At 32.7% G+C, this 15,179-nt stretch overlaps 1 protein-coding gene and 1 long non-coding RNA gene across 2 annotated transcripts in view; both read left to right on the top strand.

Moving 5' to 3' along the window:
• The window catches only part of LOC143054898 (uncharacterized), a 241,665-nt gene that overhangs the window by 43,126 nt on the left and 183,360 nt on the right, over positions 1-15,179 (top strand). The gene's annotated exons all lie outside the window — the stretch shown is intronic.
• LOC143054890 (uncharacterized) overlaps positions 226-15,179 on the top strand; it is a 70,696-nt gene continuing 55,742 nt past the window's right edge. The window contains exons 1-2 of the mRNA XM_076227977.1: positions 226-343; positions 4,188-4,239. Coding sequence (XP_076084092.1) covers positions 314-343; positions 4,188-4,239 — 82 coding nt within the window. The 5' untranslated portion in view covers positions 226-313. The remainder of the gene's footprint in view (positions 344-4,187; positions 4,240-15,179) is intronic.

Here is a 15,179-nt window from a genome sequence, read left to right as displayed (position 1 = left end):
TCTGACCTTTTATCACGTGACCAATGTCTTGACCTTAGAAGCCATTAAATCGTTTGCCGTTCAACTGAATAGCCTATTTGAAGTCTTCAGAAAATTGTGAACAATAATCTGAATGTTGTCTGAAGAGATATATTTAATAAATGAAAATGATATGGTTAGCATTTTTAAAAATTAAATTAAAACACAACCCAGCTACTAATTGTAAGATATGTAAAAAAGTCTTCTTTGTAATAAAAAAGATGAAAGCAATATAAAGATTTATCTGATACGTGTATTTCAGGGTCAGACTCCATACGACTTAGCAGCAGAAAGGATGGAAGAAGAAGTGATGGAATACTTACAGGTACAAATATAGTGTTGAATTACAAATGCTTTAAGTAGAAAATAAATTACAAAATATAAAGAAATATAAAGCCAAGAAAACAAATGCTGCAAAACCAAGATTATTCAGGAGAAAAATCGTTAAACAATTAAACATTAGTCTTGAAAAAAAGATTTTAAATTGTAATGCAATTATTTGTTAACACGATTTTGATTCGACAACATCATATATTTGGGAACTTTAACTAGCTAAGCCATCATTTTTCAATTCACTAATTTATTGTTATGTATTTCTTCAATAATCAACAAAATTAGCAGATGTTTTCTATTTCATTCTAGAGTGAACGAAGCGAGAGCAAATTTTTTAAATTCGATTTATGATATTCTTTCACAGACAGTATGTCGACAATTAACTGTGTTTTTTTTAAATTTTTATATAGAATGCTTAAAAATGGAGATAACTGTATTGTATTTTAGGCTTTGCCTTCCTAAAACTTTGCAAGTATCCTTTACCTAGTTGACTTCTCAGTTCTGTATCACTAGGCTTTTAACATTCAGGTTGTGAGTTTGTCTTCTTCATGTAGCAGGATTTCCTTAATCCATTCCAGCAATTGGGTTTTTACACATTTTTTTGGTATTGCTGTCCCAAGTCAGGAGCCTGTAATTCAGTTGTTGTCTTTTTTTGCTGTGTTACCTTTTTGTTTTGCGTTAATTTTTTTTTGTTTTAATTGTTTTACATTTGTCGTTTTTGGGCCTTTTATAGCTTTGCTTATTGTTGAAGGCTGTACGGTGACCTACATTTGTTAATTTCTGTGTCATTTGGTCTCTTATGTGGAGTTGTCTGTCTTGAAATAGAAGTTCCTTCATTATATAAGTTCCAAATGGAAAAAGTATTCTGGAATATTATTTCCAGGGGAAAAAATATTACAGTATATGTTCCTAACGAAATAAATGATGTAGATTTGTTTTTCCGACAGGAACAGATATTATGACATTGTTTATAACAAAGTTTTCTAGTGGAACATTGGTTAGGCGGAACAAATATCTCATTGGCAATCATACCACATCATCTTTTTTATATTTAAGATTTTGATTTAATATTTGGTATATAGTTTTACCGTGACAAAATTACAGATCTATCTGATGATTTTTTAAAGAGTTATCTTCCTTTGACCTAGGAAATTCAGGCAAGTAATCAGTTTTCCACACATTTTTAGCTCACCTGGCCCAAAGGGCCAAGTGAGCTTTTCTCATCACTTGGCGTCCGTCGTCCGGCGTTAGCTTTTACAAAAATCTTCTCCTCTGAAACTACTGGGCCAAATCAAACCAAACTTGGCCACAATCATCATTGGGGTATCTAGTTTAAAAAATGTGTGGCGTGACCCGGTCATCCAACCAAGATGGCCGCCACGGCTAAAAATAGAACATAGGGGTAAAATGCAGTTTTTGGCTTATAACTCAAAAACCAAAGCATTTAGAGGAAATCTGACAGGGATAAAAATGTTTATCAGGTCAAGATCTACCTGCCCTGAAATTTTCAGATGAATCGGTTAACCTGTTGTTGGGTTGCTGCCCCTGAATTGGTAATTTTGAGGACATTTTGCTGTTTTTGGTTATTATCTTGAATATTATTATAGATAGAGATAAACTGTAAACAGTAATAATGTTCAGCAAAGTTAGATTTACAAATAAGTCAACATGACCGAAATGGTCATATGACCCCCTTTAGGAGTTATTGCCCTTTATAGTCAATTTTTAACCATTTTGCATAAATCTAAGTAATCTTTTACAAAAATCTTCTCCTCTGAAACTACTGAGCCAAATTAATCCAAACTTGGCCACAATCATCTTTGGGGTATCTAGTTTAAAAAATGTGTGGCGTGACCCGGTCAACCAACCAAGATGGCCACCACGGCTAAAAATAGAACATAGGGGTAAAATGCAGTTTTTGGCTTATAACTCAAAAACCAAAGCATTTTGAGGAAATTTGATAGGGATAAAAATGTTTATCAGGTCAATATCTATCTGCCCTGAAATTTTCAGATGAATTGGACAATCGGTTGTTGGCTTGCTGCCCTCCAATTGGTAATTTTTAAAGAAATTTTGCCGTTTTTGGTTATTATCTTGAATACTATTATAGATAGAGATAAACTGTAAACAGCAATAATGTTCAGCAAAGTAAGATCTACAAATAAGTCAACATGACCTAAATGGTTAATTGACCCCTTAAGGAGTTATTGCCCTTTATAGTCAATTTTTAACAATTTTCATTAATTCGGTAAATTTATGTAAATTTTTACCAAATATTTTTCTCTGTTACTAATGGGCAAGGTTCATTATAGATATAATTGTAAGAAGCAAGAACGTTCAGTAAAGTAAGAACTTCAAACACATCACCATCACCAAAATACAATTTTGTCATGAATCCATTTGTGTCCTTTGTTTAATATGCACATAGACCAAGGTGAGCGACACAGGCTCTTTAGAGCCTCTAGTTTTTCATGCTTTAAGATTATGATTTGATAATTGGTATATAGTTTGACCATGACAGGTTACAGATCAAGTTCAGATTGTATTCCGGACTGATGATTTTGTTCTGAGTTTTTGTCCTTGGACTTGAAAAATTCATGCAAATAATCAATTTTTCAAAAAGCCTTTTTTTTATTATGCTTGAAGATATTGATTTGATATTTAGTACATAGTGTTACCTTGACAAGTTATAGTTCAAGATCAAATTTTATTTTGGTTCTGATAATCAGTTTGTAGAGTTATGGTTCTTGGCATTCATACAGGTACTCAGTTTACCACATCTTATTCCGTCATAGTTGAAGATATTGATGTAATATTTGTTATATAGTTAACAACATGACAGTTGATATATCAAATTATAATTTTGTTTCGATAAAATGAATTTTTAACAGGTGGGGAAGGGAGGGAGGGGGGGGGGGGGGGGGGCTGTATTGCAATGCAATAGTCTCCAAATGCTTGTTTTCTTTTTTTGTTTCTTTTAAAAAAAAATACAAACTTTATGAGATATGTAAAAATTACTGTTTAAAGCAGAAGAGTTCAATATAACATGATCTATAAATGTCAGCCTGACCAATAACAATGGACCATAGGAGTTATTGACCTTAAATGACATTTTTTACAAATTTTAATGGTTTTCCAATATCTGTGAAAGTTGTCTTAACCACAGTCAATCTATCAAGTAATGAATCCAATTTAGTTTTGAAAAAAATGCCAAGGTGAGTAATACAAGTTTGTTTGTGCCTCTTGTTTATTTTCATTTCTGTTTTTTCTCTTTAAAACTTTAACACCCAGTCAAAATGATCAGAAAGCCAGGTTTTTCCTGCATAATGTGTAATTATTGTATGAACAAAAATACCTGCAAGGGGATTTTACAAATTCAAAAACAACCTGTTCCTTTAAACTTTATAATATATCTCTCGTAGGAGGTATGGTTCTTGAAAGATCGAAAAGCGGCGTTTCCATTCATGTTGTTGCATTTAATCATGAACCATTCTTCTCATATATGTTATGATGGTATGATACTAAACCCCTAATAGGAAGGATTGTGCCTGATGTTCATATGATGAAATCATAATCTTTCAGTCAGTTTAATTAAAGTCTGGAGCTGGCATGTCAGTTAACTGCTAGTAGTCTGTTTAGTCCTATATCATATGACCTCGGGGGCATTATTTACTTTTTCTATTTGCTGTTCTGATATATTTTTTTTTACTATCAATGTGCCACCCTCGCATTAAAAAAAGAAGAAGAAAATATCAGTATAAAAACGTTAAAAATTGAATAAGAATGCGAAGTCATATGTTATAGGACTAATTTACAGTGCATTTTTCATTTTTCAGACTGTCATGTCAGAGAAATCTTCAGGTGTAACTGCTGAACAAGGGAGAGAAGGTAATTTTTATTGACTTTTATTTCATTAGTTTTAACACATTTTCATGATTACCCCCACTCTAGGAATTGCAGAATGACAACATGTTTACTGTACGACTTTATCCAATTAATTTCATTGTATTGATGATATTAATCACTATGATATCTTAGATACTAACAAACTATGAAGCTATAGTGTCAGCAGCTTTCTAATATATAAAATACATGACATAGCAAGTTAAAGTACCATCAAACTATATGGTCATATATAGTACATGTATGCTAATTTGTACTCTGCAATAGCAAGGAATATTCTACTTTGCTAGAATTATTTCAACACGAAAAGTATTCATTGTAAAGATGACACCCTAACATAAGAGTTGTTAGAAACCATATGTTTTGTCTGACCTGCGACAAAAGTCATTGAATGTGAGATAAAGGGATAACAATCCAATCATGTAACTATTTAATCAGTGATTCAGATAAAGTTTGCTTTGTCAAGTCAGTATCTCTGGTACTATTAAACAGTAAGTCAACTATATTTCATGTATAGAATAATTGTGAGGGAGCCTGATGTTCAGTAGTTGTCGTTTGTTGATGTGGTTCATAAGTGTTTCTCTTTTCTCGTTTTTGTCTCTCCTTGACGAGGTAAAAAAAGTGAGACACAGGTATGTTGTTTCCGGAGTCAGCGATGGCGGCTGCGTCAACAATTGTATAAGTCTGTGATTAGGTCTAATTTATGCTGAACCACTTGTGGTAGGTCAATGATATTTGGTATGCAGTTGTATTTGCATTGGCACATCTTATTATACCCCACGCAACGAGTTGCGGAGGGTATAATGCTTTTGACCCGTCCGTCTGTCCATCCGTCCGTCCGTCAGTACTATTTCTTGTCATCGCAACTCCTCTCAAACTACACAACAGAATTTCACGAAACCTTTTCAGATAATAAGGACATACTATGTAGTTGTGCTTATCGACGGGAAATTGCGATTCAATTTATTTTTCTAGGAGTTACGCCCCTTTGAACTTATTTACTTTAATGTACTATTGCAACAGTTTGTCATCGCAACTCCTCTCAAACCACACAACAGAATTTCACGAAACCTTTTCAGATAATAAGGACATACTATGTAGATGTGCATATCGACGGGAAATTGCGATTCATTTTTTTTTCTAGGAGTTACGCCCCTTTGAACTTATTTGCTTCAATGTACTACTGCAATAGTTTGTCATCGCAACTCCTCTCAAACCACACAACAGAATTTCACGAAACCTTTTCAGATAATAAGGACATACTATGTAGTTGTGCATATCAACGGGAATTTGCGATTCAATTTTTTTTCTAAGAGTTACGCCCCTTTGAACTTATTTACTTTAATGTACTACTGCAACAGTTTGTCATCGCAACTCCTTTCAAACCACGGGAAATTATTTTTTCTTGTACAATTTTTTTTTCTTACACTTATTTAATTTCTCCAATGACAATGTGGGGACGTGGGGTATGTGAGCGTGCTCACTAAGGTTCTTTAATTTCCACAGAGATTATTTGGCCCTGTCATGGTTTATTGACTTTGAAACTTTTGCTTAGTTTACATGTATTAGTTTGCGATTAGGTCAGTTTATTGGTAACCACTATTGGTAGGTCAATGATATTTGGTATGCAGTTGTAAAAACATCGGCATATTTCATTTCCATGAAGATTATTTGGCTCCGCCCCCTCAGTCATGGTCTATTGACTTTGAAACTTTTGCTTAGTTTACAGGTATTAGTTTGTGATAAGGTCAATTCAAGGGAAACCATTAGTGGTAGGCCAATGTTAATTGGTATGCAGTTTTATAAGGATTAGCACATCTCATTTCCATGGAGAATATTTGGCCCTGCCTCCTCAGTCATGGTCACTTGACTTTAATGCTTTTGCTTAGTTCACGTGTGTTAGTTTGTGATTAGATCAGTTTAAGATGAACAGCTAATGTTAAGTCAATGATATGCATATATGTATTGGCATTTGCAAGTCTCGTTATCTTACAGATTATATAGTATCACCCCCTCATCATGGTTCATTGACTTTAAAACTTTTTCAAATAGCTATAGTTTACAAGTTAATGTTTGTGTTTAGGTTTGTTTAAAGGGAACACCTTATGATAAGTCTATGGTATGGAGCCTTGGTGTAGTGGTTAGTGCACCAGACGACTTACACAAAGGTTCCTGGATCGATCCCCGTTTTGGAGAGAAAATTTCAGGAACTGAAATTGTAGATTTCGAAAAAAGAGCAGGCTAATGCCGCTACAGGGTAGCACTGGCACCTGCTAAGTGGAAAGGGATTAATATTAGTTGCAATATTCAAAATCCACTATGAATAAATATGTTTAAACTAAATCAATGGTATGCAGTTGTATAAGCATTGGCACATCTCATTTCCATGGAGATTGGTTAGCCATGTACCGTCAGTCATGGTTCATTGACTTTGAATATTGCATAACTAACTTAAGGTGGAACCCAACACTTTAACTAAAATTAATTTGGCTTGTTTAATTTTCTTAAATTTTTGACTAAGTATTTACTTTGATCCTTTTACAAAAATATAAAAATTTTAAAAAATTTGAACCAACCGTTTTATCAGAAAAAATACACTGGTTATATAGCAGTTTGAAAAAAACTTATTTTGATCATTGTGAAGCTTAATATTCCCTTAACAACACAACGTAATTAAAACGTTTAGCTGATATTACAGAGTTATCTCCCTGTAGTGTTAGGTACCACCTTAAGTATTTTTTTTTTTTTAATTTCAACATTTGCATTAATATCAAAATTACAAAAAGGCGAGACATTTCTCTGTGTTAACAGTTTATTTATAGAATTAAACTGTTGGTTTTCCCGTTTGAATGGTTTAACACTAGTCATTTTTGGGACCCTTTATAGCTTGCTGTTCGATGTGAGCCAAGGCCGTACTTTGACCTATAATGGCTTTTCTTTTACAAATTGTGACTTGGATGGATAGTTGTCTCCTTGGCATCATACCATATCTTATATCTCTGTCTGTTTTGCAGTTTTCATCTGACATAAGAATAATGAGATGTGGTTTGATTGTTAATGAGACAAATATCCACCAAAGTTAAAATAAAGTGGATGTAAGCAATTATAGGCAACCGTACCGCTTTCAGCAATGAGAATAGTAGGCCCTTACATGAAATTTATGAAACAATTCAATTGAGAAAACTAACAACCTTATTTTATTGTTCATAGACATAGGTCAATGTTAAGTCTTTGTGTTTTCTGTATCGCTGTGTTCCTGCAAGCAACAGGTCAACTATATTGTGTGTATGGGATTTTTGTAAGGTTTACAAGTCTGTCGGGCAGGTTTCATCTGACTTTGATCTCATTTTCATGGTATATATTAGTTAATATTATGTTTTGATGGTTAAGTCCCTTTTCCCTTTCTTATATACAATAAGCAATAGTTTAACTATATTTGGTGTATGAATATATGATAGGAAATATAATATAAGTAATGTATCATGGTCAAGTTGTTAAAAATGTCAATTTCGAACTTTCTCATGGTCTATCAACTTTGAACATTAACTTAGTATAAATCTTAAAATTTAGATGATTAGATCAATTTAAGGCGGACCAACAATGTTTGATATGCAGGTGTATTAGAATAAGCACATCTCATATTCATGGAGATCATTTGGCCTTTGTTCCCACAGTCATGGTCGGTAAACTTTGAAAAGTATGTGTATATTTTACATGTTAAACTTTGTGATTAGGTCAGTTTAAGATGAACCACAAATAGTAAGTCAAAGATATTTGCAGTTATAATATATATTCGGATTCTGGTACAGATTGCGGTATTGGTATGGCTCAGACCATTCAGAACCGTCTGTTCTTCATTCTAATATATGATCAAACATGAGAGTTCCATGTAATAGCAACTCTCCCTATCAGAACACAGTTATTTCATAGTACATTTTTTTAGAACAAAACATTTAAATTAAAACAATCATGTTATCAATAAAGAAATTACAGTGTAGTGTACCACTTTTAGGTTAATTATAACCCAGCTTTAAAAGTACTGTTTTTTCCTCTGTCAGTCCATCTGTCAGTCCATCCATCTGCCAATCCGTCCGTCCCATGAATATTTTTCGTCTCATCTTTCTCAGGAACTACATTACAAGGATTTTTGAAATTTCGTTTCAGGGTTTATATGAGTCAGTTATTACATGAAGGTATTTTGTGCAATCGATTACTCAGATTTTGTATGCAATCGATTACTTTATCAAAAGTAATTACATTACTTTTTGATTACTGTCAATTACATGCTCTAAAATTAAAAATAAATATAGTACCTTAAACAGTTATGTTGCTTAACATTTGTATAGTGGAAATTTAGAACTTTACTAGAAATAACAGCATTTGAAACATTGTTTCCAAATTATAAGTTGACAGTTATTATCTAGATTGAATCTCTTACTGAGGATCAGAATTATTAAAAAAATCTTCAAGTTTTGACTTTCTACATGAATAACAGATGACATTGTATTCCATCAATCACTTATATACTTTTTTGTTTTTATTCATTAAAAGCAGGTATATTTTAGCATAGTTATTTACAATGTTTGGAAGTATTCTCTAAAGACAATATAAAAAAAAAAGAATTATTTATTAGTTCAGCTAATCATCAAAATTTATAATTATAATGACAGGCATGATTTAATCCTTTTGTTGAACAACCACTCTAATTATAGGTTATAAAACTGCCAATGGAGTTCAATTTATATCCTGGGGCAAAATAATATTAATCTTCTTCTTTATTAGACAAAGAGTAATTGAAATAAAAACAAAGTATGTGTCTTATATAGTGATTAGAAGACTTTGATCATCTGATAAGTAAAGACAAGAAAATTTGTTAAGATTTTTTTTTATTCTCTAATAAACAAATTTAAAGTGTGAAAGAAGGATACATGTATTTTTTTCTGAAAAGAGTTTAAATGCATAGGCATTTGTTCATTGTTAAAAGGATTTTGTGTTTTAATACCTTCTTACTTTTTACATACATGTATATCATAACATTATAAGAAATCAACTGTTTATCTGTTCTTTGCTAAAATCTTATTGACAATTATGCTTTTAGGAAATTTAATACAAATAAGCTTACTACTTTAAGGAAGTACAGAACTGAACTTAAGACACAATTCTTATTTCAAATCTATTTTCTTATTTTAATTTAAAAGGAGTTGATCATTGAGAAGCACATAAATCCATTTGTTTCAAAAGCTAGATATAAAGTAAATTATGGTAGGGGATCTGGGTGATCATAATGCAGCTTGAGACAATAGATATAAATATATAGGCAGCTGTTAAGTCATATCAGTACTTCAAAGTGATGAATACATACATGTTTTCATTTAAAAAAGGTTATATTATATACATGTATTATATTATATTTCATCAAACTATTTAACTAAAGTAATCGAAATGTAATTGAAAGTAATCGATGATTACATCATGATTTTTGCTGTAATCGATTAAATTAGGATTACATGTAATCGAAAATGTCTTCGATAACAGATGACTTACGATTACTGGAAAAAATGTAATCAATTACAATCGATTACGATTACAGATTATGATTACCCCATCCCTGGGTCTATGATGTTAAAGGGTGTCCATTGTTGAAGATGCATACATGTATAAATCCAGGTGAGCCGTACAGGTTATTTAGAGCCTCTAGTTTTCTTTTTAAATAATGTCTTCTCTGAAACTACTAGGCCAAATAAAATCAAACTTGGCCTCAATCATCCTCAGGGTGTACAGTAAAAACATATCCGATTACCCTGCGCATCTAGCAAGTTGGCGGCCATGGCTAAAATAGAACATTGGGGTAAAATGCAGTGTTTTGATTATATATCTGAAACTAAAGCATTGAAAGCAAATCTGACATGTATAAAAATGTATATCAGGTAAAGATATTCTGAACTGAAATTTTAAGACGCATCAGACAACCTTTTGTTGGGTTGCTGCCTTAGAATTGGTCATGTTATGGAAATTTTAAAGTCTTGGTTAGTATCTTGAATATTATAATAGATGGAGATAAACTGTAAACAGCAAAATAAGATCTACAAACAAGTTCACATGACCAAAATGGTCAATTGAACCCTGAGACAATTTTAGCCAACCTTGGCCAACACCATCATCAAGGTATCTAGTTAAAAATGTGTCAGATAACCCTGCCTACCAACCAAATTGGCTGTCATTGCTAAAAATCGAACATAGGAATAAAAAGTTGTGTCTAGTATTTTTTTTAACCGTTATAAATAGAAAGAATTTGAAAGGAAACATATGTTCAGAACAATGAGCTCTACCAATTGTCCAAATAAACGTCTAAACTGTTAGACAAATTCTTACAGAAGTTATTGCCCATCTGACAATGGCAAATTTTTATACGCCTGTTTACTGGACTTTTTATGGTATACCGTTGTCCATCTGTCCGTCCAAAACTCAAAAACACTTTAACCAATTTGCATACAACTTTGATGAATTGTTTATATCCATTGACGTGAGCTCCCTTTAGTTTGTTTTTTTTTATTAAAAAAAGATGGATTTTTCCAGTTTTCAGACAATAACTCAAGAATGCTTTCACCAACTTGCAAGCAATGTTGGTGAATTATTTATATCTATTGACATGAGCTCCCTTTCAAGTTTTAGACATTTTAGATTTGATGTTTAGAGCTACAGGGTTTATTCATAAAATAGGGGGGATGTTCCAGTTTTTGGACAATTACTCATAAATGCTTTCAGCAGTTCTCATAAAAATTTGGTAAATTGTTTAAATCTATTTATGTAAGCTTCCTTTAGAATTTTATAAATTTCAGATTTTATGTTTTCGAGTTTTGGGGTTTTATTCTTAACAAAGGGGTGATTTCCCAGTATTGGACATTATCACTCTAAAATGCTTTCAGTAATTCTCATTAAACTTTAATGTATATTTATATCTATTTTGATTTTTTATAGTAATTGAACTTTATTCTCTAAAATGCGACGGGCACATCATGCGCTAATAGCACACCTGTTTATTGCCTTTTATCATGAAAAACATGATATTTAGAGAGAGACCTGATATTTCGAGAGAGACATGATATTTAGAGAGCGACATGATATTTAGAGAGAGACATGATATTTAGAGAGAGACCTGATATTTAGAGAGAGACATGATATTTAGAGAGAGGCATGATATTTAGAGAGAATCATGATATTTAGAGAGAGACATGATATTTAGAGAGCGACATGATATTTAGAGAGAGACCTGATATTTAGAGAGAGACATGATATTTAGAGAGAGACATGATATTTAGAGAGAATCATGATATTTAGAGAGAGACATGATATTTAGAGAGAGACATGATATTTAGAGAGAATTATGATATTTAGAGAGAGACCTGATATGTAGAAAGAGACCTGATATTTAGAGAGAGACATGATATTTAGAGAGAGACCTGATATTTAGAGAGAGACATGATATTTAGAGAGACCTGATATTTAGAGAGAGACCTGATATTTAGAGAGAGACATGATATTTAGAGAGAGACCTGATATGTAGAAAGAGACCTGATATTTAGAGAGAGACATGATATTTAGAGAGAGACCTGATATTTAGAGAGAGACATGATATTTAGAGAGACCTGATATTTAGAGAGAGACATGATATTTAGAGAGAGACATGATATTTAGAGAGACCTGATATTTAGAGAGAGACATGATATTCAGAGAGAGACCTGATATTTAGAGAGCAACATGATATTTAGAGAGAGACATGATATTTAGAGAGAGACATGATATTTAGAGAGAGAGACCTGATATTTAGAGAGAGACATGATATTTAGAGAGAGACCTGATATTTAGAGAGAGACATGATATTTAGAGAGAGACCTGATATTTAGAGAGAGACATGATATGTAGAGAGCGACATGATATTTAGAGAGAGACCTGATATTTAGAGAGGGACATGATATTTAGAGAGAAACATGATATTTAGAGAGAGACCTGATATTTAGAGAGAGACCTGATATTTAGAGAGAGACCTGATATTTAGAGAGAGACCTGATATTTAGAGAGACATGATATTTAGAGAGAGACCTGATATTTAGAGAGAGACATGATATTTAGAGAGCGACATGATATTTAGAGAGCGACATGATATTTAGAGAGAATCATGATATTTAGAGAGAGACATGATATTTAGAGAGAATCATGATATTTAGAGAGAGACATGATATTTAGAGAGAGACCTGATATTTAGAGAGAGACATGATATTTAGAGAGAGACCTTTTTCTGTTAAGCCTCATTATGATTGACAAAAAAACTCTAAATCACATAAATGTCATTGAAGACCCCCTTAATATAAAATTGTCCATATTTTGAGTTAGAAACGATAAATTTTCTATAACTTTGATATAATTTGTCCCAAAAGTAGTACACCACACTGTAAAAATATTATTGAAAAACGCAGGTGGGATTTTTTTTATGTCTATTTATTGTCTAAAAGAAATGAACAACAAATTAGCTGTGTTATAACTCGGACAAATTGACTTTTAGATAATTGCTTTTTTTACATGAGATTATGATATGTCAATGTATGTAAAATTAAGAGAAAACAGAGAATTGACCCGGAAAATAGAGACAATAATTATATATAATCAGACAAAATAACAGAAAACATAGCCTGAGGTCACCAAGGGGACTTCAACATTCTGAAAAAAAAATCCAAAACCCAGAGGCGGCTTCAGTTTGCCTCTAAACAAATATTTTTACTGGTTCACAGTTCCATTATTATCACCCCCAATGCCCAATTGAACATATTTTATCTGACCGAGGGAAATAATTAGGAGGCTTTTTTTTCTAATCTAAAAAGAAATGTTATCTTAAACAAATGTTAAAAGCAATTAAAAGCAATTTTCCATATAATAAAATCAACAAGGAATAACTCTTTTGAAGTAGTTGATCAACAATTATTTTCAAATTTGTAAGAAGCACTGCTGATATAAATCTTTGAAATCAGTTCGATAAAGATGACGAATTGTACTCATGGAAACTTTGACAATTAATTTTTAGCTTACCTGGCCCAAAGGGCCAAGTGAGCTTTTCTCATCACTTGGCGTCCGTCGTCGTCCGTCATCGCCAACTTTTACAAAAATCTTCTCCTCTGAAACTACTGGGCCAAATTTAACCAAACTTGGCCACAATCATCATGTGGGTATCTAGTTTAATAAACAGCTGCGCCATGAGCGCATGATACGCCCGACGTCTTGTGTGGAAGTTTTATGCAATAATCATAAATAGTTTCTGAGAAAGTTTTAAGCAATAACCATAAATTGTTTTTGAGATAGGCGGGACATGTGAAACCCCCCATCCTGTTTTTTTTTTACAAAAAACTAAATATCACTAAAATAAAATTTTGAATCAAAACCAAAAAGTATACAGATCTTTAGATTAACATAACAAAGAAGTGTGTAAAGTTTTAAGCAATTATCATAAATTATTTTTGAGATACGGTGCGACATGTAAAAATAAACAGCTGCGCCATGAGCGCATGATACGCCCGACGTCTTGTGTGGAAGTCTTATGCAATAATCGTAAATAGTTTCTGAGCAAGTTTTAAGCAATAACCATATATTGTTTTGGAGACACGACAGGACATGTGAAATCCACCACCCTGTTTTTTTTTTACAAAAAACTAAATATTACTAAAATAAAATTTTGAATCAAAACCAAAAAGTATACAGATCTTTAGATTAATATAACAAAGAAGTGTGTAAAGTTTTAAGCAATAATAATAAATTATTTTTGAGATATGGCGCGACATGTAAAAAAAACCTCCCCTGTTTTACAAAATACTCAATAACTTAAAAATACAATTTTGAATCATCACCCAAAAATATGCAAATCTTTAGATTAATATAACAAAGAAGTGTGTAAAGTTTTAAGCAATAATCATAAATCGTTTTTGTCGAGCCTGCAACTTTTGTTGCAGAAAGCTCGACATAGGGATAGTGATCCGGCGGCGGCGGCTACGGCGGCGGCGTTAGCTCACTTCTTAAAAGCTTTATATTTTAGAAGGTGGAAGACCTGGATGCTTCATACTTTGTATATAGATGCTTCATGTTACGAAGTTTCCGTCAGTCACATGTCCAATGTCCTTGACCTCATTTTCATGGTTCAGTGACCACTTGAAAAAAAAGTTCAAATTTTTTGTAATGTTGAATTCTCTCTTATTATAAGTAATAGGATAACTATATTTGATATGTGCGTACCTAAGTGCAAGGTCCTCGTGTCTGTCAGACAGTTTTCACTTGACCTCGACCTCATTTCATGGATCAGTGAACAAGGTTAAGTTTTGGTGGTCAAGTCCATATCTCAGATACTATAAGCAATAGGGCTAGTATATTCGGTGTATGGAAGGACTGTAAGGTGTACATGTCCAACTGGCAGGTGTCATCTGACCTTGACCTCATTTTCATGGTTCAGTGGTTATAGTTAAATTTTTGTGTTTTGGTCTGTTTTTCTCATACCATATGCTATAGGTCTACTATATTTGTTGTATGGAATGATTGTTAAGAGTACATGTCTAGGGGGCAGATGTCATGTGACCTTGACCACATTTTCATGGTTCAGTGGTCAAAGTTAAGTTTTTGAGTTTTGGTCTTTTTATCTAATGCTATATGCCATAGGTCAACTATATTTGGTGTATGGAAATATTTTATGATCTTTATGTCAGTCGAGCAGGTTTTATTGTCGAGCCTGCAACTTTTGTTGCAGAAAGCTCGACATAGGGATAGTGATCAGGCGGCGGCGGAGGCGGTGTTAGCTCACTTCTTAAAAGCTATATATTTTAGAAGGTGGAAGACCTGGATGCTTCATATTTTGTATATAGATGCCTCGTGTTACGAAGTTTCCGTCAGTC

This window comes from Mytilus galloprovincialis, chromosome 12 (genome assembly GCF_965363235.1).
Source record: "Mytilus galloprovincialis chromosome 12, xbMytGall1.hap1.1, whole genome shotgun sequence".
In the NCBI taxonomy this organism is placed as follows: Eukaryota; Metazoa; Mollusca; class Bivalvia; order Mytilida; family Mytilidae; genus Mytilus; species Mytilus galloprovincialis.
Note: the sequence above shows the minus strand (reverse complement) of the source record. Positions and strands in the feature narration are given on the sequence as shown.